General features: G+C 40.6%; 1 protein-coding gene across 50 annotated transcripts in view; it reads right to left on the reverse strand.

Annotated features, from left to right (window-relative positions):
- Window positions 1-26,189, reverse strand: part of TRIP12 (thyroid hormone receptor interactor 12) — a 152,575-nt gene that overhangs the window by 77,111 nt on the left and 49,275 nt on the right. For 17 of the 50 annotated variants that reach the window (XM_085000617.1, XM_085000624.1, XM_021075089.2 and 14 more), the window contains exons 3-5: window positions 12,101-12,226; window positions 10,619-11,277; window positions 10,472-10,531 (exon numbers count right to left, since the gene is read on the reverse strand). In XM_085000617.1, coding sequence (XP_084856743.1) covers window positions 10,472-10,531; window positions 10,619-11,277; window positions 12,101-12,226 — 845 coding nt within the window. Of the gene's footprint in view, window positions 1-10,471; window positions 11,278-12,100; window positions 12,227-26,189 lie in introns of all 50 variants that reach the window. The other 33 variants (XM_021075079.2, XM_021075075.2, XM_021075069.2 and 30 more) reach the window with 3 other exon arrangements.

The raw sequence follows: 26,189 nt of genomic DNA on the forward strand, positions 1-26,189 counted from the left end.
TCAGCTAGAGCTGCAGACCCAATTAGACCCCTGGCCTAGGAACTTCCATATGCCACAGGTGTAGCCCTAAAAAGAAAAAAAAAGTCTTCAAGTAACTACATTAAGGATCCATTTACATATTAAATCTGTTTCAAGGAGTTTTTAGAACCACTCCTTTTTCCTTCATAAAAGAAAAAAGCACCAAACAGCAGGACTACTACCATAAATAAGAAGTTCAAGTTAGAATCATGTAATAGGGCTATTTGCTACAGAAAAATTGGACTCAATAAAGAAAATTAATTAATGATGGGTATATTGTCAGTGACTAACTCAATTCCTTCAGCCAGCGCAGACTCATGAGAACCTGGTACATCCTGATATTGTTAAGTGTCCACTTTCAAGTTCATACATCTTTATCAATGGCTACTCTGGTAAAATATATTCCCAAAAGGAAAAGTAGCCTGTCAAAAAGGGATCATCGATGTTTATTTTTAAATCACATAGAAACAATAAAAGATAAGTTGTGCAGATGACAATGAACTAAATTCCAAATGGAATTTTCTAAGCCAAATTTTTATTTCCTAGTCAATACACAGCAATTTTGTGCATTGATTTGGCAATGAATTAAAAATTTAGAAATGCAGAGCTGCCATCGTGGCGCAGAGGAAATAAATCTGACTAGGAACCATGAAGTTGTGAGTTCGATCCCTGGCCTTGCTCAGTGTTGCCGTGAACTGTGGTGTAGGTCCCAGGTGTGGCTCAGACCTGGCATTGCTGTGGCTGTGGTGTGGGCCGGCAGCTGTAGCTCTGATTTGACCCCTAGCCTGGGAACCTCCATATGCCGAGGGAGCAGCCCTAGAAAAGGCAAAAAGACAAAAAAAAAAAAAAAAAAAAAGAATCCAACTGCAGCAGCTTGGGTCACTGCAGAGGCACAGGTTCAATCTCTAGAAGGCATAGTGGGTTAAAGGATCTGGCACTGCCACAGCTGCAGCTCGGACTCAATCCCTGGCCTGGGAACCTCCATATTCCACGGGTAAGGCCATTAAAAATAAATAAATAAAACATGGACAGTACCTCACTCTGTCATCATGAGAATGAACTTAACGTATGTCAAATGTCTAGTGTGGAGCCTGGCTTATTAATAGGCATTGAAAAAGCAATGCCTACTGCCATGGAGAGTTAGCCTCTACTTTTGAAAAATACAATGCGCACATCGATATAGATAAAGTGTCTGCTTTCTACACTAAAGGCAAAAGATGGAACACACATGCATTCACTTCTGTTCTCTAGTGAAACTTAGGTATAAATTCACAAGGATGGGGAGAATGGAAGATACATACTATCATCATAACACAACACAATTTTAGAAGATGAAAAAGCAGAAATTCCAGCACTAAATGCACTGGAAAGCCCAGAAGACTTAAAAGTAGAAAACTGAGATAAACTACCAATTGGACTGACACTCAGAATCCCACAAAGGTTTGGGAATTGAAGGTACCAGGTACCCCTAGGAGAACCTCTGAGTTAAAATGAGGATTGGGTCACAGGCTGTTCATGAAGCAGTCAGATGCCCAGAGCCCCGCCCCTACTTGCAGAGCTGGGTCAATGTCCCTCTCCTGAGGCAGCCAAACACCAGACCTTTATTCCTTACAAAGTAGAAAATAAAGAAATTCTCATGGATGCTCGTCAGATTCGTTTCTGCTGAGCTACGACAGGAACTCCAAGATCAAGAAAATCTCATTAGAGTAACAGTTGCAAATAAATGCACCACAGCAAAAATGAGAAGAGGGAGGTGATCAAGTTTATGCAGACAACTGGATGATATATGGCTTCTATCCTAGGCCTCTCTTTCCACTGAGTCCCCAGAACTCTGGCAGTTAGACTTTCATCTCCAAAGCCAGAGTCTGAAAGAATCTTTCCTCTAGAATTTTACCAGCCAATGAAAAAAAAAAGATCTGAAAATAATGACAGAGAGAGTTTCATAATGAATAGCCCAACTAGTTCATTAGATAGCAAATCTCCATCACATCTCATCTATGTGGTCAGAGCTTACAAGTTAGATCTTTGGATCCCCTACTCTCGAGTATGAGCAGACAACCAGGAATTAGCTGAATCTGAGGAAAGTTTCAAGTATGAAAGTCAAAACCAAACCAACCCCCTGCCCCCCCCAAAAAACCTTCATAAGAGGACACTTCAGGAAAAGAAAACTCACTCTTAATGTCTGCAGGGAGGGAGGGGGAGGGGGAGAGAAAGAGAAAGAGAGAAAGAGAAAGGAAGGAAGGAAGGAAGGGAGAGAGAGGGAGAGAAAGACAAAGACAGTATGATATCACATATATGGAATATAAAAACACAAATGAATATATATACAAAAATGGAAACAGACTCACAGACACAGAAAACAAACTGGTCACCAATTGGAAGGGGACAAACTAGGGGTATGAGATTAACAGATATAAATTACTACATATAAAACAGATAAGCAACAAGGATTTACTGTACAGCACAGGGAATTATATCCAATATCTTATAACCTATAATGCCATCTAATCTGCAAAAAAACTAAATCACTATGCTGTACATCTAAAACTAACACAAAATTGTAAATCAACTAAATTTCAATTAAAGCAAGAAAGATAAAGAAAGAAGGGGGAATTAAGGAGGATGGAAGGGAGGGAAGGAGAGTGGGAGGGACTAGGAAACCTTAAAAAAGAAAAGGAAATGAGAACAACCTCTGAAAATAAAAACAAGATAGCAAGCATGAAAAAAAAAAAATCAATACAAAGGTTAGAAGTTGCAGAAATCTACAACTACAAGAAATCTACAAATCTACAAGCAAGAACAAAAAGACCAGAACCTTCCAAAAGGACAATTACCCAAAATAACAGACGCAAAGATGGGGGCTGACCTGGTTTGCATGGCATATTACAGTTTTAAGGCTCAAAGTCCTGGGTCTCGGAAATGCCCCAGATCCAAGGGAAACTAAGACTACTGGTCGCTCTAACAAGGAAACAAACGCACTCACTCTGGCTGTATTATGACATTTCTAAACAAGAGAGGCAAAGATCTGCAAGCTTCCAGCAAAACAGGTTATATATTCAATGGATCAGGAATCAGAATGCTTGTAGTATAGAAAGCTAAATAGGGGTTCCCGTCGTGGCTCAGTGGTTAATGAATCTAACTAGCATCCATGAGGACAAAGCTTTGGTCCCCAGCCTTGCTCAGTGGGTTGGGATTCTGACGCTGCCATGAGTTGTGGTGTAGGTGCCAGACATAGCTCAGATCCTGCATTACTGTGGCTGTGTGTGTGTGTGGCCGGCAGCTACAGCTCCAATTCACCCCCTAACCTGGGAACCTCCATTTGCCGAAGGCGCAAAAAAGGAAGAAAGAAAGCTACAGGAGTTCCTGCTGTGGTGCAGCATGTTAAGGACCCAGCATTGTCTCTGCAGCAGCTGGGGTCACTGCTGAGGCACAGGTTCAATCCGCAGCCTGGCAGTAGGTTAAGATCTGGTATGGCACAGCTGCAGCTCGGATTCAATTCCTGGCCTGGGAACTTCCATAAGCCATGTGTGTGGCCAAAAAAAAAAAAGCTAAATAATATAATTATTCAAAATTCTGGTGGATAATAATTTCCAATCCAGAACTCTACCTTCAATCAATCTGTCAAACAAGTAACAAGCTGGTCTCTTTTCAACGCTCAAAATCTGAAAAAAAAAAAAAAAACCTTAAAAAAAATCTCTTAAGTACATCTCCGAAAGCAAGTGGAAGACATATTCCACCAAAACCAAACAGTACACCAAGCAAGAAGATGCGGGACCTGGAAGCAGGAAACTGAACACAGGAAAAACAGAAGAAATGCCCCAGGCTAAAAGCCAGGCCCTTTTCTCAACAAAATGTAACGAATCCACATAGACACCTTGAGAAAAGATTTAGACAATTAATAATGAGTTTGGAGGTGAGTGGGAGGGATCAAAGGAAAACAACGAAATTATTCAATTCAGGAAAAGTACAAACGTGTAAGAAAAAGAAGTTCCACCAGGCTTGATGTGAACAGCACATCCACATAAACAAGGAGCGCTGGTCCTGCCTGGGGAAACGGGAAAGTCCGTACAGGAGGCATTTCTTTTTTGGCAGGTAGGAAGGAGAGCCAATCTCCCACAGAGAGCCTGCAACAGGGCTCACACTGGAAAACAGCAACAAGCAGACGTCCGGGCACACAATTTAGAGACACTGATGTAAATACTAAAATGACCAGCAGCGGGGAAGGGCGAGGTGGCAGAAGAGCGCTATAGTTCAACAGTAAATCTTACATAACTTGACTTTAAACCGCACAGAAATGCTGGCTAATACGAAGAAAAAACTTCAACAGGACACAGAAAGAAGCAGGCCCTTCGGGATGGGATTAAGTAACATGTTTTCTTTGAGCATTTTGGTATTTTCTGGATTTTTCATTTTTAATAGCAAACGCTTTATATTCAGAAGTGTCAAAATACTACAGAATACAGGGGCATGAATATGAGAGAGCAGTTTTCACTAAACTTACACGCAAGTTTTGTAAAATGGCTGAACTAATTCCTATCCTGACTTGGTATACAAAAATATACACTATGGTTGTTTAAAATTCAGTGTAAAACAAAACTAAGTCTGAAAGAGGCCAATAATGTTTATTTCCATTTAATATTCCTTTTTAAAAAAATTTTGCAACTCATTTTTTAAAAATCTAATGTATTTAAAACATTGAAATAAAATTTAATGTATTTTTAAAGCCTCAGAAATGTTAAGAGTTATTATTGGCAAATTGCTATTGATAATAGGTGCTTATATTCAGAACTATTAAAGTTTTCAGTGCTAACTTATTTTAACAGCTGCCTTCTCATTTAGAAAACTCTTTTTAACACTCAATTTCTTTTTCCTTGAAGCTCCTCACCCAATACTTTATCAGGTTAAGATGATTCAGTTTTTTAAAACTCAGCAGCTTCGGCCCTGTAAGGTCCAATCAGGGGCAACCAAAAGTTTACTTTCAAATTGTTCTGTCCTGCTCAACTCATTCTTCTTTCCTCCTTCCACGTTAGAGGCGCAAAGCGCCATGTCTCAGACTTTAAGATTAGGAAGAAGTCCTAATCTTAGCAGAATTATCTTCGCAGAATTCGGTATCTGCCCAGTTCTTGTCTAGTTCTAACACTGGCTACAAGGCTGCACGCAAGGTACAGAAGAGTCTGAAACTCAAGCTGGAGATAAACTGGTAACTACTGCTGACTGATGTTATTAATAATGTACACATGATGTCCACCTTAAATAATGGAGAGGAAACGAGATTCACAAATAGGCATATCAAACTGAACTATAAAACTTTTAAATTTTTCTATAAATAAGTTCCATAATGAATCCTAGATTTTGACCCCAAACTCTACCTTATGTCTATGCCATCCATCACCTTCTACCATTAAGACAGTACATGCTTTGAAATAAAATAGTCAAATTACTTCAAAATTAGCCTAAAGAGAAGATAGATTAGCAAAATATATTCTGAAGCCAAACTAATTATCACAATATTTTAAAATATTACATCAAAACATCATTAAAACATTTTTTGAAACTCCTTTGTATCATTGTACATCACCCCACTGGTTTTACACTTATGCTACAGAAATTTTTAAGAATGTCTATTTGATAAGGTCAAATGACACGTAGCTAGAGTAATTTCCTAATGCAAATTTAAAACTGCCATATAACACGACCCTTTCTGTGGTCTTCTCGAGACTTCCACCAAATGACACAAAGTGACCTTTGTCTCAGAGCTATTTTGAGCAGTCGCAGCTGGCAAGCCACACAACTTTAGGAAGCCCACCACAAAGCAGGATAAGTAGCTGTTTCTCTACCTCTCCTGCCAGTCCCCGTTCCTCACCAGAAACTTGTTCAACGGTTGCTGAAGCGGGACACCAGGAAAGGGCTCCCAGCACAAGCCACCCAACTAAACATGTCATTTCCCAAAGTGTGTTTCACAGATCACTGCTGGCTCCCAAGGTAATAGGTGGTCAAACAGATTCATCAAATAGCGGGTTTAAGCAGAGGTTACCATGAGACTTCGCACAGCTTTCAATATATTAGAGCACATCGTGAATCTCCCTCCCTGAGGAATATCTGGCCACAGGGAAATGGGTTTTCACAAAAGCATCATGGGAATACTGTTAGTTCTACAATTCGGAAAAAGTACTCTTTACCAGGAAGCTTTACTGACTACATCTTAGAATAAAAGCCTATACCTAAGGAAACGTATCACCTTCTATTTAACAGGTTCACTCCGAAAAGTTGGAGACAACAAATAACCTACCCAGTTTGGAATGCTTTCTATCTCAAGGTGGTCTACCCCATTTTTTTAGTCAGATTTTTTTTGCCCTCAGATATGCTCACCAGAAATCCACCCCCTAGCTTTTATCCATTGAATCCAATTCTACCCCCAGATTAACGTTAAAAAAAAAAAAAAAAAAATCGGAGTTCCCGTCCCAGCCGGGCGTTGCTGTGAGCTGTGGTGTAGGTCACAGACACGGCTCGGATCCTGTGTTGCTGTGGCTCTGGCATAGGCTGGTGGCTACAGCTCTGATTTGACCCCTAGCCTGGGAACTGCCATATGCCCTGGCTGCGGCCCTAAAAAGAAAACAAACAAATAAATAAATAAATAAATAATATATATATAATTTTCAAGCTGTTTTCACATACATTCATTATGCTTCACAGGAATCTTGGAAAGATTAGAGAATTACTATCTAAAAAAATGGGGTAGACCATTTTGCAAAGATTAGGGAATTACTATCACAATTGTATTATGAATTACTATGAACTACCATCGTAACTGTAGTTTAATGATTTTGTCCACAAAACTATCAAGAGATACAGAAGGTAAAATCGGGGTCTTCCAAACCTAAGGACAGCTACACCTTAAACTGACCAACAGCCAGGATTTACATCAACCCTTCCTTCTGAAAAGGCTGCTCCTGACTGGTTTCTGTCTTGATACTCAACTTCAGTTGTGCACCCTAAATTTAGTGATGCATCCTGTGTACTATAAGCACTATGCTAAGTCATTCTTCAAAGAGCTTTAGTGCCTAGTTTACAATGAAAACATTATGAACTTTCTCATAGTCACCAGCTAATAAAACAGCACAACGAAGACTCAGGTCTAGAATTTTTAGCTCTATATTTAAAGAGCTCTCTCTCCCCCAAATAGCAGTACTTGAAATGTGGAGATTCCTCTGAGATACCTCATTTTGCCTCTATCTTACTAAGTAAAATTCCCACATACTGCCAGTTCTCTTGGAGTCCCCCTTCTTATCACAACTCTTTCCTAAAGTGACACACTGAATCATACCTAAAACCTGTGTGACCTCAGAGGTCTTCCTGGATTTAGTTCACCCAGCCAACACAACTTTGCCCTTTATTCTCACAACTAATTTCTGGAAATCACATGGCCTGGGTTTGATTGTTGGCTCCATCATTTCTTAGTTCTGTGACCTCAGACAGGTAACTTGACCTCACTGACCCCGAGGTCAGTTTCCTTACCTGTAAGATGAGAACAAAGTACCTGTCGCCCAAGGCTGATATCGAACAAATGAGATGATCCATGTCAACTATTTACAAGTCATCAGGCACTTGTAAGCACTTTAAACATTTGCTATCATGCTGTCTTGAAATACTTTTCACTTCTTTGTAAAGAAGTAAATACACAATGAATGGTAAAATATGAACCCTGGGTTCACAGAGTATTCATCCCTGAAGATGAATCAATACCAGTGAAGAAGGATCAAATAAAATTTCAACTTCTCTGGGGTCTTAACATCTCTTAAGGACCCAAAAAGGTTGCAACAGTGAAACACAAAGCACATCGGTGAAAAACAAGTGACACAGCAAAGAATACAACGGCTTCCAAGTCACATCTACCCTCATCTTCAAATCCTAACTCTGTGAGGACCATGAGATAAGTTACTCAGGCCAGTTATTTCACCTCCATGGAATAAATTTCCTTGAAAACTATTATCAAGCACCAATTTTTTTTTGAAAATTAAATATGACTTCACATACCTGGCACTTTTAAATGCTAAACAAATGCTGGTTCCCTTCTCTTGTTTCAACAGCTTAAGCTATAATTAGAGCTTAGAACTAGGGTAGTGGCAATGCAAATGGATTAAGTGACATTAGGGACCACAGAACACACGCAGATTTTGTGTTAGCAAAATAACTATGAAGTGAGTTTTAACCCACTAAGTCAGTTTGTGACCACATGCAGAAGTGTAACGGGATATCTGGACCCGTTCTCTTACGGCACAGGGGCAGCATCAAAACTCGTGGTGCCCCCTGTTTGAGAACAACCCTCACAAACAAGGAAATCCTGCCACTAACTAGTACAAGTCAGGTTTTCCCTTAAAGACTGTGCTAACCGACTGCCTTCAAAAAGAAAGCTGGTCTCTGAGAAGAGCTGGGGATACAGCACTTGAGGACAACCGCTCTCACCTGTTCCTGAACCTTCCTAGAAATAAGAGTTGAAAAGAGATAATCTCTTCAAATGACGCAGGCTAGAAAGGGAAGGGTGAACCCCACAAAACATGCTGTAAACTCAACCTGGGCCCCTGGCTGTGGAGACCACATAGCTACACCAACGGAGACACACACGCCTGTAGAGAGACGCACACCTGCTTCTATGTCACCTAAAAGCAGAGGAAGAGGTCTCGAGGCTGAGATAAATAACTCAAAATGTCAAGAAAATCCTGGCCGGACCCGTAGGGACAAACGGCTGTCCTTTGATCCAGTCTTTCGTTTCCTTCTGACTCCAAGACACCAATCTTAATCTTCACCCAATATCTGTACGTTCAAATTCAGAAGATGTTTATACATGTGTACTGCATGTTTTAAGTATCAAATATAACAAATTCTACAATCTAAAAGATGCCACCTTCACAATGACCCTATGATACAGTTTAAGCATAAGATTTTACAATAGCGTCTACCGGTATTCTTGTCAAAGGTTAGCTAATACTGAATCGACTGAAAGTAGTTTATCGATCACAGAGTTCAACAAAATCGGGCTAACAGCCCTGATTCAACCTTAGGTCAGGCTAATTCAATGTTAGTGAACCTCTGGACAAGAGTACCACTAGACACTACATAAAATCTAACAGTCAAAAAAAGTTCTAGTCCTATCAAAATGTGGATGTGAAATTTTCTATGAGGGCTCAAAATGAGAAAAGACAGTCAAAAACAAAATTCCTGGTTAAATATTACAAAATTAAATGCTTTAAAAGTCATAGAAAGGAAGTTCTCCTGTGGCGTGGCAGGTTAAGGATCCGGCATTCTCATTCGTTTGCTGCTGTGGCGATGGTTTGATCCCTGGCCCAGGAACTTCCACATGCCACGGGCACCACCAAAATAAAAAAGTCATAGATAAGCGCTGTATTATTCTCTGTCTTTGAGCTTTTTCGCTTTCTCAAAAAGAAGAGGAAAAGCACAAACTTCAGCATCACAGCAATCACATAACTAATCAGTTCTAATGAAATGAACATGTGGCTTCCTGAAGAATTTTTTTGCAGAAAGAAAAAGAAGAAAGGGACCTCAAGATGCCTTCCTCTCAGCCCGTTTGTTTCTTTGCTTGAAGGTGTTATTCTCAAACATTAGTTCTTTCTGCTCCACTACCTGCTTCAAGAAGGCAATGTTCCGTCCCATTCACCTTGAACCCAGAGCCCAGTGCACTGCACCACGAGGCATTCATCTTTAGACTATGTTCTCTAAGACCATGAAACAGTCCATGTGGGTAACGTTCAAGTTATACGAGGGTATTATTTATTCTATTAGCTTAGCTCAGTATTTCTCCACATCAGGAATGCACAATACCAAAAAAGAGTATTTGCTGTCCCTCTCTGATATGATTAAGTCACGTAGCAAATGCAGCAAAGACACAGACACCAAAACGTGACAGTTTAGCGATGAGGTGGAAGCATTCCCCGTCCATCTCCGTAAGACTAACTCAGTACCGTGGGGACAAAGAGGGAGCGCTTTGTCCTGGGACACCAGGTGCAGCCGGAGAGGCGGCCGCCCCCTTGCCTGTCATACACGGCACCTTTGTAGGGAACCTGATGTGAAATCATTCGTACACAAGCTGTGTCTGGGTCGGGGTGTGGAACACAGCAGAGCAGCTCCCTTGCTGCAATCCACTGAAAGTCAGCGCTTGACACAAGGGTTTGTTAAAAAAAAAAAAAAAAAAAAAAAAAGGTAATAGAAAAAAAAGGGAAAAAAATAGAAATTTTTAAAAATTAAAATTAAAAAACCCCAACCGCAGGACATCAATTCAGACACACTGTTATATACAGAGGTAGGTACAATAATAAATCTCAAACTCCCTCAGACTGAAAAAAAACAGAACGGGAACTACACTGAAAACCTGATCCCTCTTTTGACAAACCAAGAGAAATTTTCTTCAATTAAAAAAAAGCTCTGCCGGTAAACTTACTTGCTAATTTGGCCTGTAATCCAGAAGGTCCAGGTTTTGATGTCTCTGACTTAGAAGACCCTGGAAGAGACAGTTTTGTTTTAGGAAGGCTAACTTTAGGGCTGAAGCGAGCAGCCCAATCAAATTTTGAAGAGCCACCAGTTTTACTCTGTTCCTTTTCCCTGCTACTCCTCCTGGGGCTCGGACTGGACGCCGAACGGGAACGCCTGGCCTTGTTCTGGTCTTTTCCTTGTTTCACCCTGGCACCTGGTGGAACAGTAGAGGAGGCCGAGGCTACAGCAGAAGACGAGGAGGAAGTCGAGGCAGCAGAAGAAGAATCGGTGATGGTGCTACACCCAGCTTTGGCTGAGGCGGCCGATTTTGAAGCCAGCTTGGTAGGTTTTGCAGATCTCTCTTCAGCACCAGTTGACTCTGACACAGAACCACTCTTTATACAAGAACTCTCTGTCCTCTTTCTTTTCTGACTCCGTGAAGCAGCAGCGGCCCCACTCTTTCTGGTGTGAGCCTTGCTTGTGGATGGAGATTGTGCAGATTTCAGCTGTTGTTGCTCCTGGTCTAAATGCCTCTTCTTTGACTTACTATGTGGCTTATTCGTTTCTGAGGGAGATTCAGTATGCTGAAGTGCTTTTGGTTTTTTTGCAGAGCTAGGAGAATTGGTCCTGTTGTAGTCTGGACTAGCACTGCGTTTCACTCCTCGAGAATTGTCTTTCTTAGGCACCTGCCCCGTTTTCTGCCTTTCTGAAGTATTGGCTCTGTCTGGATCCTCTGGTTGTGGGACTATGACAGCAGATGATGAACTGCAACTTCTAAGAGGTTAGATAAGAAGAGAGTTAGTATCAGCCTGTCATCCCCGAACCTGTCGTACAACACTTATTAACCTCTCAAATCTGAGGAAATTAAACTTTTTTTCAAGTGCAAAAGTTTTCCTAGTAAGACCAGTATTAAATAAGCATAGGCTTTCAAATGGTTCAAAAGTGCACCAAAAAAAAAAAAAAAGGCAGGGAGGTGGTGGACTCATTGGTGTGATACTTTGGGTGGTAAAATGTTAAGTTACTTCTTCATCCCAAGGACTACTGACACTAACACTCCTAGTCACAAAACAAGAATGGGGGTTGCAAGAAAAAGAATCCTTCTTAGCAGTTTGGAACCAGTTGAAACTAGAATGTCGATGCTCTATTACAATTTCCTTGTCACAGCTTAAAAATAAACAGCATTACCATATACACTTTCAAAATGAAAGCTGGAAAGGTTTGTACCGTATTATCAAACATTTAGTTACATTTCTTTCCCAAGACTGCTATGAATTAGATCTTAAGAGATCACTAATCTGTGACTGACAATTAAAAAAAAAAAAGAAAACACCTAAGAAAAATGGATTTAAAATGGCACTTCAGATGCCTATAACGGTTTGTTAGGCAAAAGGAGAAACAGCTCTGCAAGCAAGGAGAATAATGCACTGTCATCACTGTAGAGGTGATACACAATTATTCATCCTAATGTTACACCCAGAGACTAATGAAAACAAGTATCATAACATTTTAGGAGAACCTGGTAATTTTCAATACTATGCAATGATTCAAATGCAAGTGATTCTGCCCTGAAAAATGTATAAGCAATGTGAAGATTTACCTTTTAGAAAGGTGTCCCCTTGACAGTTCAGAAGTAGTATTAGACTGCACTTTGGGTGCCTTAGAATTAGATTTTCTACTCTCAGGAGGGCTATATCCCTTATGTTTTGCCTGCCCTAAATGTGACCTGTCAGCAGAAAATCAAAACAGATATCTATCAGGAAAATGAGATGCAAATACAGTACTGAAAGTGAAATATTTTTTCATTAAAAAAAAAAACCCTCCCAATCCTTCATAATTGATCCTACCCCTTTCCCAAATATTTCACAATTAAATTATTACTCTTATCAGATAATCTGGGCAAAGAAATTACCTCTAAGAACCCCTTAAAAACCAAGAGCTTAGATTTATAACCAGTTGCCATAAATGTATAGCAATACTACAATTGCTCAAGCAACAATGAATTTTTCAGCCATTTTACTGCAGACATTCAATTATGCTCCATTTTTGCAAAAAGTAAATATGGACTTTAGATCAAAACTACGTTTAATAGACAATGTAATTATAACAGCTTAAAAGGTTTACAGAAAACCTCCACTCCCTACAATGCTACTCATTCCTAATTTGTACCTCATAATTCAGGTATCCAGGGTAAATTCAGAAGCAGATAAAATCAATTCTCAAACTAATTTTACACCAAAAATCATTAAAAGCACAAAATAGTAAATAAACTTACATGACATCAACAGAGTAATATTTGCTAAGAATTTAAAACACTAATCAACAGAAAGTACACCAGGAGTTCCCGCTGTGACTAAGGGAGTTAAGAATCCAACTGTAGGAAGTTCCCGCTGTGGCTCAGTAGTAACAAGCCCAACTAGTAGCCATGAGGATGTGGGTTCAATCCCTGGCCTCGCTCAGTGGGTTAAGGATCTGGCACTGCCGTGAACTGTGGTATAGGTCACAGATGTGGCTTGGATCCCAAGTTGCTGTGGCTGTGGCCAGCAGCTGCAGCTCCAATTGGACCCCTAGCCTGGAAACTTCCATATGGTGCAGGTGAGGCCCTAAAAAGGAGGAAAAAAAAAAATTTCAACTGCAGCAGTTTGGGTCACTGCAGAGGCTTGGGTTGAATCCCGGCCTGACACCGTAGGTTAAAGGATGCGGCGTTGCCACAGCGGCAGCACAGGTCACAGCTGTGGCTCAGTTTCAGTCCCTGGCCCGGGAACTTCCACATGCCATGCATGCGAGGAAGAAAGGAAGGAAGGGAGGAAGGGATGGATGGAAGGAAAGGAAAGGAAAGGAAAGGGAAAGGAAAGGAAAAAGAAACGAAGAGAGAACGAGGGAGGGAGGAAGGAAGGAGGGCGGGAAGAAAAATACACCAAAAACCAAGTCCTAGAGAAAAAGATACAGAATTTACCAGAAAATATTCCAAACAATTACACAACTGATACATGGTTGAGCTATACTTATAATAAATCAAATCCATTGTTTTAAGAGCAGTTTGAGGGACAGAGCTTAGATTTTTAACTTCTGGCCAAGGTTACATGAGATCCACACGAGCAAAGGAAGCACGAATGAATGAATACATCCCAGAAAAGCTGGTGTCACAGAGGTGCGAACATGCATCCTTCATGAAAACAACAAAAGAGCACATTCTCATGAGAATAACAAAGTTTCATTAATACCAAAGATGTTTACTTTGTTTAAAAAAAAAAAAAAACTTTTAAAGGCTTTCATTCTGAACACCATCTTAAATGACCTTAGAAATAAGTCTTTGAAAACCTCACATGATAATGATAATTGAAGCTGTAAGGATGCCATACAGTTCTTAACGTAGCATACTAGTTTCACCAGCTCTTCAAAAAGGTGATCTAGGGTTTCTAGTCTCAGTATCTTTAAAGTTTTCTTCCATTTTTGTAGAAGAATACTGGATTCTTAAAAGAAGACACAAAAATTAGCTTCTCGATGAAAGAAAACATTTCTTGGATCCAAAATACCATTTTCATTGTTAAGGTTCTAATCCATAACAGAACAGTATTATCTAAAGACTTAACTGGAATAGATCAACTACATAAACTACAGTCTCTCATGTGTCGTCTTCTTCACTTTAGCAACGATTTCTTTGGGGGGGTATTATATTTTCTCGGGGTGTTGCCAAGGTGAACCTTGTAGGAACGTGTACATGTTACAATTTAGTTTTTATTTTTCCTAGATATTCTTACACTGCAGGTCAAAATTTTACTTTACCCCATGAGTTTTTTTCTTTTTATAGCCACACCTGTGGCACATGGAAGTTCTTGGCCTGAGGTAGAATCAGTGCTGCAGCTGCAAGCCTTCGCCAAAGCCACACCGGATCCAAGCCATGCCCGCGACCTAGACCACCGATTTCAGCAACACCAGATCCTTAATGCACTGAGTGAGGCCAGGGATCAAACCTGCATTCTCACAGACACTATGCCAGGTTCTTGACCTGCTGAGCCTCAACGGGAACTCCTATTCCATGAGCTTCTTATTTGGGAAATTTAATTTCTAGTTTTTTTTGTTTCTTTTCTAGTAACAGATAGGAGTTTTGTTTTTTAAAGAAAGAGGAGAGGGAAGAACATCAAATCATCTGAGAAAGTGAGACTCACAAAACCAGCTTAAATTCAAAGCCTACACTGATGTGATTCTACCTTTCCTAAAATTATTATTATTATCTTTCTTTTTTTTTTGTCTTTTTGACTTTTCCAGGGCTGCTTCCCATGGCATATGGAGGTTCCCAGGCTAGGGATCGAATCGGAGCTGTAGCCACGAGCCTACGCCAGAGCCACAGCAACACGGGATCCAAGCCGCGTCTGCGACCTACACCACAGCTCACGGCAACGCCAGATCCTTAACCCACTGAGCAAGGGCAGGGACCGAACCTGCAACCTCATGGTTCCTAGTCGGATTCGCTAACCACCGCGCCACGATGGGAACGCCTTCTAAAATTATTTAAGTATGATATTCTCACTGAAGCCTGGCTAAATAAATACTCTTAAATGTTATAAAATACTGATCATTATGTCCTTCTGCCTGTTGTTTAGCACAGTCCTAACACATCTTTCTGTGAAGGGCAGTAAATACTTTTTAGCTTTGTGGGCAGTACTCTGTCAGGAAAACAGGTATAAACAACACATAAACAAATGGGCGTGGCAATGTTCCAGCCAAATTTTCATTTACAAAAAACCAGGCAGTAGGCTGGATCAGGGCCATGGGCTGTAGTTTTCCAACCCCTGCCTCACAACAAGTGGAGCAGACAACCAGATGGTTCCCATAAGTAACAATATGGGCCCTTCTAAAGTGGGAGTCTATTTTATTAGGCCTATTTATAAATTATTAATGTTCAAAATACTGTAACGTAAATCTCTATAAAATAATAATGCTGATTAATTAGCCAATTAGAATATAACAGCATTCAACACTAAATGAGCCTTGATGCCTCTTTTTAGTTCATTTTACCAACTCCCTCATTTACCAAAACGTACTGCTCCATGTTAATTTTTATTAAAAAGCATAATCTCTCTAAGACTCAAAAAATGTATATCCACTATAAATCAAATTCGCAAGAACAGCACAGTACAGATTCATGACAAGCTCGAGCAGCACATTTAGCGATTTACACCCCGGGGACAGGTGAGGGGGTGGGGCAGGAACGTGTGTTCAGGAGCGTCTACATCACCCCGTGGGTGCTCCTGGGAAAAAGAAAATCTCAAGCTCTGCAAAATTACCCACTAAAAATAACCCAAAATGTCACCAATTTTAATAAAAGATTAACCCTGCTCTATCATTTGCACCAATAATCCCAGTTGGTCTTCTCATTTGTTTTACTTTTGGACTTTTCCCTTTAAGTAGAAATTTTAAAAGACTTTCTTCTAAGACCAGCTTCATCAAAAGTAAAGATACAGGGGTTCCCACAGTGGCTCAGCAGGTAACGGACCCAGTGTTGTCTCTGTGAAGATGCAGGTTTGATCCCTGGCCTCACCAAGTAGGTTAAGGATCTGGCATTGCCACAAGCTGCGTCTTGGGTCCAATGTTGCTGTGGCGTACACCACAGCTGTAGCTCCAATTTAATCCCTAGCCCAGGAACTTCCATATGCTACAGGTGCAGCCATAAAAAGAAAAAAGAAATTAAAAATAGAATTCTGGAGGAGACGTCCCTTTTCGTCATTTTCTTTCTTTACATATACAGGAGTAAATAGTTTTGAGCTTCCTGTTCAAAATGTGGTGGTTCTGGGAGCCACTGAACTAGCTATTTCTTCCACTAAATGATTTAACTCATGTCGGCATGATTTCCAGGCTTTTCCTAAGACCTTCATAGATAAACCAAATCTTACTCTTTAATTGAAAGGTCTGTCCCAATTTCAATTCATATATTAATACTGTAGGAAAAACCACCTACGGACACTCACCATTTGCTTGTAATACTGACATCATTTCCCTACTTACCAAGGGCATGTGGGCCAACCCACCCACATTAAGAAACCCGAGTTGCAACAGAACACACCATAATCAACTCTGGGTTACCTGCTTTCCAGATTAACTCGAAAGCAAGTCTCAAATGTCTCTTGCTGACTTTTAGGCAAACTGTAGTGACTGTCCATTCTAGATATTTTAATTTAACTTCTACTGCTCTTTAGTGAAATACCTGGTAGTCTAAAAATTTAGAAAGCATCTCTAGTCTAGAGGACATCTACAAGAGGCCAAAACACTGTAGCAAAGAGCACATTCTTATTCTCATCTTAGGCAAGATTTTATTTTAAATTAGTACCTTTTATTTGAAATTAGTACCTATGTCACATATTCACAACTCACCTATATGTACACATTACCAAATATAAATGATTTGGTAGTTAATTACATCTCCAAATTTGTTTATGTATACACATACATTTTTATGCTTTTATAGTTTATATACACAATATAACATTGTTTTATCTTCCAAAAATTAAATGCTTTGTTTATAATCCTATAAAAAATGTTTTAAATATGCCCCTGATTTTCAATCAAGATGAAAAGTTCACCTAAACCATTGTAAACAAAAAATTCACCAATGTTCTCTATAAAATGTACTAGTTTCCATTTCAGTCACAAAACAGAAGCTGACTAGTCTGACGAATATTCCTATGCTGAGTTATGATAAAATGCTAACCCAAATAATTCTGTCAATTAGAACTTCTTTTTTATCTTAAAAGCAGAATTAAAAAAAAATAGTGGATCTTTCCCTAGGCTGCATTCTGAAAACACATATTGGGGAACAACGGTGCTACCAGCATTTTAACAGGTAAGCACTAGAGGTAGCACATGCCATGCAATATGCAGAGCCAGCAGACATAGTGAAAAACTGTCCAATGAACAATATATTTCTAATAGCCTTAATAACACATGAAGACCTTATGAAAAACTTAAAATCTGGCCATGACATTGGGGGGGGGGGGAGAATAGACTTACAATTTTCAGGCTTAATTTTGCATGGTTTTCTACATGCTTAAAATTTTCCAGGAATACATGGAAATCAAGAAAAGACTGTATTTGTTTTTTGCAGCTTTACCAAGAGCCATGCGTCATTTTGGGAAAGTTTATAATGAAAATGCTGCTGATGACATTTAAGTCTGTCGTTGCAGCTGTCACATTCAATAAATTTAAATACAGGTGCAAGCATCTGAACATAGTGTCAATATAGTACCAAAGCATTACCTATTGAGATATTATTTTGTTGTTTTCCTTTTACTTGTTTATTTTTACCTTTGTAAAATGCTTGGAACACGACATTGTGTTTCTAAGCTGTATAAGCAGGCATTGACTGCACTTCTTAATAATTCAAGATACTAAAGAGGCATCATAATAAAGATGTTTACATTATGCGATCCACATTAGAGCATGGGAGCACTGGATCTGACAGAGCTGAGAGCCACTGTACCGAACTCCCCATTTCAAGAGACATTAGGTTTCCCAACTCAAGTACATGCAAGTCATAACAGGGCACATAAAAACTGATAGCACACTAGACTGGCCCTGTACTAATAGGGGTCAGAATCTCATAAAACAAAGAGACCTAAGGGGCTATAAAGTTCACAACAAAGGGAGAAATTACGCTTAGCAGGAAAATACATGTTTTACAGACCAGACAGCATTTAAACCACACCCTAAAGAATGAAAAGCTGAAGGCAAAGAGCACTGGTCAAAAGCAGCCCAGACCAAGGCAGAGAGGCAGCAAATTATGAAGCCCACAGGGCACCTGGTAAACCATATGAATTTCCCTGAGCACAGAGATACATCAGGAAACAAGGCTGAAAGGACAGGGCAGGGCTTAAATGCCTTTGTGGAAGGATTACTAGACTGTGTTCTTAATTGCTTGCAGCAAGAGACAGGGTTAGAAGCAGGGAAGCAAAAGCCACAATTTTATATGTTCAGCAATCTGGGTATGCTGAGGATGGGTGAGTAAACCACAACACTTATGTTATTGTGTAAAGAAAAAAGCAGAGGGATTGCACGTAATCGAAACCATGGGAAAAGATCCACCGAAGGGAACCTTACAGCTCAATTTACTTTTGCCCTCACTTTTCACAAATAAAGCAGTGGGGTGAGGAGCATAAATACCAAGATCATAAAGGTGAATTAGTGATGGAACATGATGGAGGATAATGAGAGAGAAAGAATGTATACACGCGTATGACCAGGTCACTCTGCTACACAGCAGAAACTGACAGAACATGATAAATCAATCATAATAAAATTTTTTAAAAAATAAGTAAATTAGCCATTAGTGATGCAATATTATTTCATTAATGGCAATGGTGGGTTTTCTTTTTGCTTTTTAGGGCCACACCCATGACATACAGAAGTTCCCGGGCTAGGGGTCAAATCACAGCTACAGCTGCCGGCCTACACCACAGCAATTCAGGATCCAAGCGGCATCTGCAACCTACACCACAGCTCAAGGCAACACCAGTCCCCCCCACTAACTCACTGAGCAAAGCCAGTGATCGAACCTGCATGCTCATGGATACTAGTCGGATTGTTTCCTCTGCCCCACAACGGGAACTCCTGCAGTCGTTCTTATAAATGATCACAGAATAATTTTAAAGGTGCAATTACGTGATAAACATTATGCTAATTCTTTAAATACATTATACTGCTTAATCCTCAAATGACACCCAAGGCAGGTTTATTTCCATTTTAAAGATGTAAGAAATGTGCCTTGCCCGGAATCACACAACCCTTAGGCAGAAAAGGTGAAGCTGAGCCCAGGTATTCCAGTTCCCTAAACCTCAAATGGCACAGGTGCACCTGGGCTCAGCAGCCAAAGTAAAAGGCCTGCAGCTCTGCAGTTATTTTTTTTCCTACCCAGATGTTGGTATTTCTGTCCCTATTTGATTGTTCACAGGTCAAAATTGAGGGCTTATGGCTTTGGAAAAAGTTTATGAGAGAAATAAAACTCCACTTTTCTTTCCTTTTCCTTGTCTTTTTAGGGCCGCACTGGCAGCATATGGAGGTTCCCAGGCTAGGGGTTGAACAGGAGCTGTAGCCTCTGGCCTACGCCAGAGCCATAATAACACAGGATCCGAGCCGTGTCTGCGTCCTACACCACAGCTGACAGCAGTGCTAGGACCTTAACCCACTGAGCGAGGCCAGGCATCAAACCTACAATCTCATGATTCCTAGTCGGATTTGCTTCTGTGGCACCACGATGGGAACTCCTAAAACTCCAGTTTTCCTTCCAGTTTTCTTCATTTAAGAGAAAAAAAAAAAAAGCAAAAACAGCAGCCTTCCATATATGATGTTGAAACATGTGGTTCAATTATTGAAAAAGCTTTTATATATATTCAAATTTTTAGCCCCAGTGATATTCTCCCAGGAAGGCATTCTGAGACTGAGAAAACATTCATAAAAAGTAATACAAACATTGTATTCCTCTAATATTGTAGGAGAATCAGAGCAAATCCTCAGTTAAGGATATGAAATAATCTATGGTATCTGACATCTTATAGGTTTCCAATATGTTTGTAAAGTGACTTTTGGACAAAATCTTATAACTGATGATTAAAGCCAAAAAAAAAAATATAATGCAGAGAAAACTATACAATGGATAAAATATTACTTTCTCGGTCCAAGGAAGAATCTTAACACAGATACTCTTAAGAATCCAATATGCGAAACTTCCACCTAGAAAAAGCAGCCTCTGTTCCTCTTTACACAAAGGCAACCAGGCCACAGTTGACCATAACACTGTCAATCTTGCCTCCCAGCCCCAAGGTCTGATGGGACAGACCAATCCTCAGCATTACCAAGGCAGCCAAGAGCAGGTGCACACGTGGTCCTGTGGCTGAAATACAAAGTGCACGGTGATGCACTAAGAGTCATCATTACTGAAAGGAGCAAGTGACGAGTTACTTGGCCAACTTGAGTACATACTGGTTTTTAAAGTAGTTTCAATTGAGTATAAGCCGTTTGTTAAAGTAGTTTCAATTTGGTCATAACAGTGAAGTCATTTTCACATCATACCATGTCTCCTCTTAACATTCTCCTCCTCCTCAGTTCCCATCTGACTGAGCAAAGGTCAGGATGAAAAAGGGACAGGAGTTCCCGCTGTGGCGCAGTGGGTTAATGATCTGGCTTGTCTCTGTGGCACCATGAGTTCAACCTTTGGCCCAGCTCAGGAGGCTAAGGATCCAGCAACGCTGCAGCTGTGGTGTAGGCCGCAGCTACAGCTGGATTTGATTCCCTGGCCTGGGAACTTCCATAAACTACAGGTACAGACGAAAAAGAAAAAAAAAAAGAGATCGAGAGAAACAAAAGGAACACACAAAAAGAACATTAAAAAAAAAAAATGTACCCATACTGGGTAATTAATTAAAGGAATGAAGAGAACACACAATTACACGGCCATGGTGCACGAAAACTTTGGGGAAATAAATGATCTGTTGTAGACACTGGAGTGAAACTAAGAAAACAATGTTAAACAGCCTGTGATGGCTACAGGTGCTGTTTACAAATATTCTATTTCTCTTTCTTCCAGACACACGGTGAGATGCTACTTGCCAAACCCACTTGGAAGTTACATGCAGCCCTGGACTCGCTCTGGTCAAGAGACTGTGAGTGGAAGTGAATCACGTCTGAAGGAAACCTTGGGCAGCCCCCTCTCCTGCTGCCACAGCAGTGAGCCCCGAACACCTGAGTGTGCAGACACAGGACAGAGCCTGCAAGAGACTCAGGATGGACACGTTTTCTAGTGCCGGGATGGTTACAAATACCGGTATTTAGGAGCCGATGGTTACTGTGGCATGATCCAGACAGACTACTTCAGCACATGGCTCATTTAGACCAGACCCTGTTTCAACTTTCTGCCTTCACTCCAGTCAATTGCCTTTTCATGGCCGTTTCAGGAAAAAAAAAAAAAGGCACACTTCTGTGCCTAGAAATACCAAGAAAGAAAATCTCCTCATCTCCACCCGACACTAGTATTTGCGGAAAACCTACTACTTGTAACTGAAGTAACATGAGAAACAAAAAACAGAACTAAAATCCACTCTGGAGATAACTAATGACTCCACAGGTCAAGCAGAGACAAATACGACCGACAAGTACCACATGCTTTACAACTGCGTCAGCTTTCAGAGCTCACTCAATTTGGTCTTCACCAGAAATGTTTCGCTCTTTTTTTCGGCCACATCTGCATCATGCAGAAATTCTTGGGTCAGGGATCAAACTCGAGCCACAGCAGTGACAACGCCAGATCCGTAAGCTGCTGGGCTGCCGGAGACCTGCACCACCTGACTTTAATCATCATCCACAGGCCCCTGTCCCCTGCGGAACCGGAACTGCCTGTGACCGAGGCTGTGCTGCTCCCTTTCCCATACCTGCCACCTGGAATGGGTTCCACAAAGGGCTGAATACGATCTTAAACTGCGTTTGTACCGCCAAGTACATTAAGGCAGGACTCTTAACTCTAAAGCCAAAAAAAGCAGCTTTATTCAAATAAGGCACACATACCTCTCAAATCAGAACAGCTAAATAATCAAATCTAAAGAAGGCAGGGGATGATACAGCTCTGAAGAACTGAGGAGTAGAATTTGTCAGAATTTTAATACACACTCAATCTCTGGTATATTTGCTTTTCTCTGACTGCCCATCTTCTTCCATGAGGCAGGAGATGTGCAGCTGGCAACTTGAGATTCGCATCTTTCCTCTGCTACCAGAGAGGAAGAGGCTTCCAGTTCTTCCCAGCTTGGACCGTGTGACCCGGCCAGTCCCATCACTGAGCTCAGCAAGAAGGAAGACTAGAGACTGTCCCAGCTTTGGCCCAAGGCAATGGGGAGCCAGCAAGCTGAGTAAGATCACGGTGGAAAAGAGTATCTACCCACCGCTCAACATGCAGACAACTGAGGAAAATCATTACCTCAGGGTTACCATTACCAGGGCTTAACATCCTAAACAGACGAACCACCCACACAACTCAACAAAACCAACAGGCAGAAATCCCAACTAAATAGGTATTTCTCCAAAGAAGACATACGGATGGCCAGTAGTAGGCACATGAAAAGATGCTCAACATCACCAATTACTAGAGAAAGGCAAATCAAAACTACAGTGAGGTACCTAACACCTCACGTCAGTCAGAAAGGCCATGATTAAAACATCTACCAATAACAACTGCTGGAGTCGGTGCGGAGAAAAGGGAACCCAAAGTTCCCGTCATGGCGCAGTAGAAAGGAATCTGACTAGGAGCCATGAGGTTGTTTGATCCCTGGCCTCCCTCAGTGGGTTAAGGTCCTAGCACTGCTGTCAGCAGGTGCTGCTCAGATCCCTCATCGCTATGGCTGTGGCATAGGCCAGCAGCTGTAGCTCTGATGAGACCCCTAGCCTGGGAACCTCTATATGCCGTGGGTGTGGCCCTAAAAAAAAAAGAAAAGAAAAGAAAAAGAAAAAAAAGGGAACCCTCCTACACCACTGGTGGGAATGTAAATTGGTGCAACCACTATAGGAAATAGCATGGAAGTTCCTCAGAAAACTAAATGGAGAACTTCCACATGACCCAGCAATCCCACTCCTGGGCATGCATCTGGATAAAACTGCAATTCAAAAAGATACATGCACCCCTATGTTCATAGCAGCACTAGTCACAACAGCCAAGACAGGGAATCAACCTAAATGTCCATCAACAAATGAATGGAGTAAGAAGATGATGTACATATATACAATGGAATATGACAGCCATTAAAAAAAAAATGAAATAATGCCATCTGCAGCAACATGGATGCAACTAGAGATTCTCATACAAAGTCAGTCAGAAAGAGCAGGACAAATACCATACATATGTAATCTACAATGTAGCACAAATGAACCTATCTACAGAAGAGAAACAGAACCACAGACATGGAGAAGAAACCTGATTGCTAGGGGTGGGGGGGAAGTGTGGAGGGAGTGGGATGGACTGGGAGTTTGGGGTTAGTAGCTGCAACTATTACATTTAGAATGGATAAGCAATGAAGTCCCACTGTAGGGCAAAGGGAACTATAACCAGTCTCTTGGGACAGCTCACGATGGAAGATAATACAACGCAGGAAATGTATATGTATGGGTGACTGAGTCACTTTGCTATACAGCATAAATTAGCACAATGCTACCAATCAACTATACTTGAAGAAATGTTTTTAAAAACCTATTTTTCTAATGTTTTCTAACTGCATTACTAAGAGACACCAATAAAATGAAATTAATGCAATGTTTCTGTATCAAATTAGCAGAAAAATGCAATACAAAAGATAACAGAAATAGAATGATGAGAGAAAGCACTCTTCTTTCTGATGGTGATAAGTAAATTACAGAAAAAAGTTATGTGAAATAAGTTAACCATAAAAAACTCTTCTGGGAATATAGCCTTAAGAGATACTGGAAATGCAAACATTTAAGCCTAAGCAAAAACATTTCCCACTGCAACCACTCAATTATCCAAAAAACAAAAATGAATTGTGGAAAATACCACACGATTCAGCAAATCATGTGACCATTTGTAAACAATTACCAAAAAATCATAAGAGGAAATGCTAAGCGAAAAAAGCAGGATTCAAAGTATTTACAGTGTAACCAGCTTGCACACTCAATTGTGTTTTTTTTTTTTTTTTTTTTTTTGTCTTTTGTCTTTTTGTTGTTGTTGTTGTTGCTATTTCTTGGGCCGCTCCCGTGGCATATGGAGGTTCCCAGGCTAGGGGTTGAATCGGAGCTGTAGCCACCGGCCTACGCCAGAGCCACAGCAACGCGGGATCCGAGCAGCGGGATCCGAGCCGCGTCTGCAACCTACGCCACAGCTCACGGCAACGCCGGATCCTTAACCCACTGAGCAAGGGCAGGGACCGAACCCGCAACCTCATGGTTCCTAGTCGGATTTGTTAACCACTGCGCCACGACGGGAACTCCTCAATTGTGTTTTAAAGACAGATACAAATCAAAATATTAACATACACCAATCCTGTGGATAAGCCTCTGGATACTTATTTTCTTTTTTCTGTATCCCAGCCCTTTGAAATACTTCTTAAAACACAATCTATTTCTTTCTGTATAATTAATGCTAGCTGAAAAAAAATAAAATCTCTGCTTCAAAAATGTTAACAGAAAGTTATAACCTCTAGATCTCGTAATTGAGGTTTCCATCATTAATAAATTATTAAAAGTTGGCAGACAAATTTTTTTAATGAGGGTGAGGAGGTGGGGTAGAAATTGGATTCAAGCATTTCCTCACACCATTAAAAAAACAACAAGCTCTGGGGAGTTCCCATTGTGTCACAACGAATCCAACCGGGAACCATGAGGCTGTGGGTTCAATCCCTGGCCTCGATCAGTGGGTTAAGGATCCAGCACTGCAGTGAGCAGTGGTATAGATCACAGAGACAGCTCGGATCTGGTTGTGGCATAGGCTGGCAGCTGAAGCTCCGACTGGACCCCTAGCATGGCGATCTCCGTGTGCCTCGAATGTGGCCCTTAAAAACCAAAAAAAAAAAAAAAAATATATAACAGAACTGAGAAGAAAATTTTATCCTGGGGATGGAGAAGGCAATAAAAGAAGAAAAGAAGCAAAGAACTAAGAGAGTTGCCTATCTAAATTTAAATTCCTCTGGAGTTCCCGTTGTGGCTCAGTGGTTAACGAATCTGACTAGGAACCATGAGGCTGTGGGTTCAATCCCTGGCCTTGCTCAGTGGGTTAAGGATCCGGCGTTGCTGTGAGCTGCGGTGTAGGTTGAAGACACAGCTCGGATCCTGCGTTCCTGTGGCTCTGGCATAGGCCAGCGGCTATAGCTCCGATTCGACCTCTAGCCTGGGAACCTCTATATGCCGCAGGAGTGGCCCTAGAAAAGGCGAAAAGACAAAAAGAAATAAATAAAATAACATCTTCTATAAATTAAAACAAACCATAACGAGTAATAAAACTTGAAAAATATTTGCCCATGTCAGCTTCCATGAAGGGGTCTAGTAAAAAAACAATCATCTCCAAAATTAAAATAGACAACGGATACTAACATTCACAAAATGCATAAAAATGGCCACCAACATGTGGCAAAGATCTTCAACTCTATAGAAACCAAAAAAATGGCAACTTTAATCAAATGATTCCTTTCTTCCCACCAGTTTTTATTAAAAATAGTATACTATATATTAAGCAGGATTTGGAAAAAAAGGCATTTTCAGCAAGTATTAGCAGGAGAATAAATTGTTTTAATCAAAAGCAAAAAAAAATGCAAAATCTTTCTGAAAGACAATTTAGCAATTTTTAAAAAATCTTCAAAATATTCATATCCTGGGTCCTATGAACCCACTTCAGGAATCTGACTTGATAAAATCAGAATCACTTTCAAATGTGGTAGGCACAGCAACACAGAAGAAAACTGGGGGAAGAAACTAGAAACCCAAACTTTACAGAAGAAAACTGGGGGAAGAAACTAGAAACCCAAACTTAAATCACAGGCTTACATATAAAGTCATGGAATAGAAACCTAAAGCAGAAATACTAACCATCATTACCTCTAGGTGGCTGAATTAAATTTACCTTAATTCTTTTTGTGTGTGTGTGCTTTTTAGGGACACATCTGGAGGCGGCATATGGAGGTTTTCCCAGGCTGGGGTCTAATCAGAACCAC

This window comes from Sus scrofa, chromosome 15 (assembly GCF_054392235.1).
Source record: "Sus scrofa isolate SSC_HxYL_T2T_F1_AM1 chromosome 15, Sscrofa_HxYL_maternal_Yorkshire_Landrace_v2.0, whole genome shotgun sequence".
NCBI lineage: Eukaryota > Metazoa > Chordata > Mammalia > Artiodactyla > Suidae > Sus > Sus scrofa.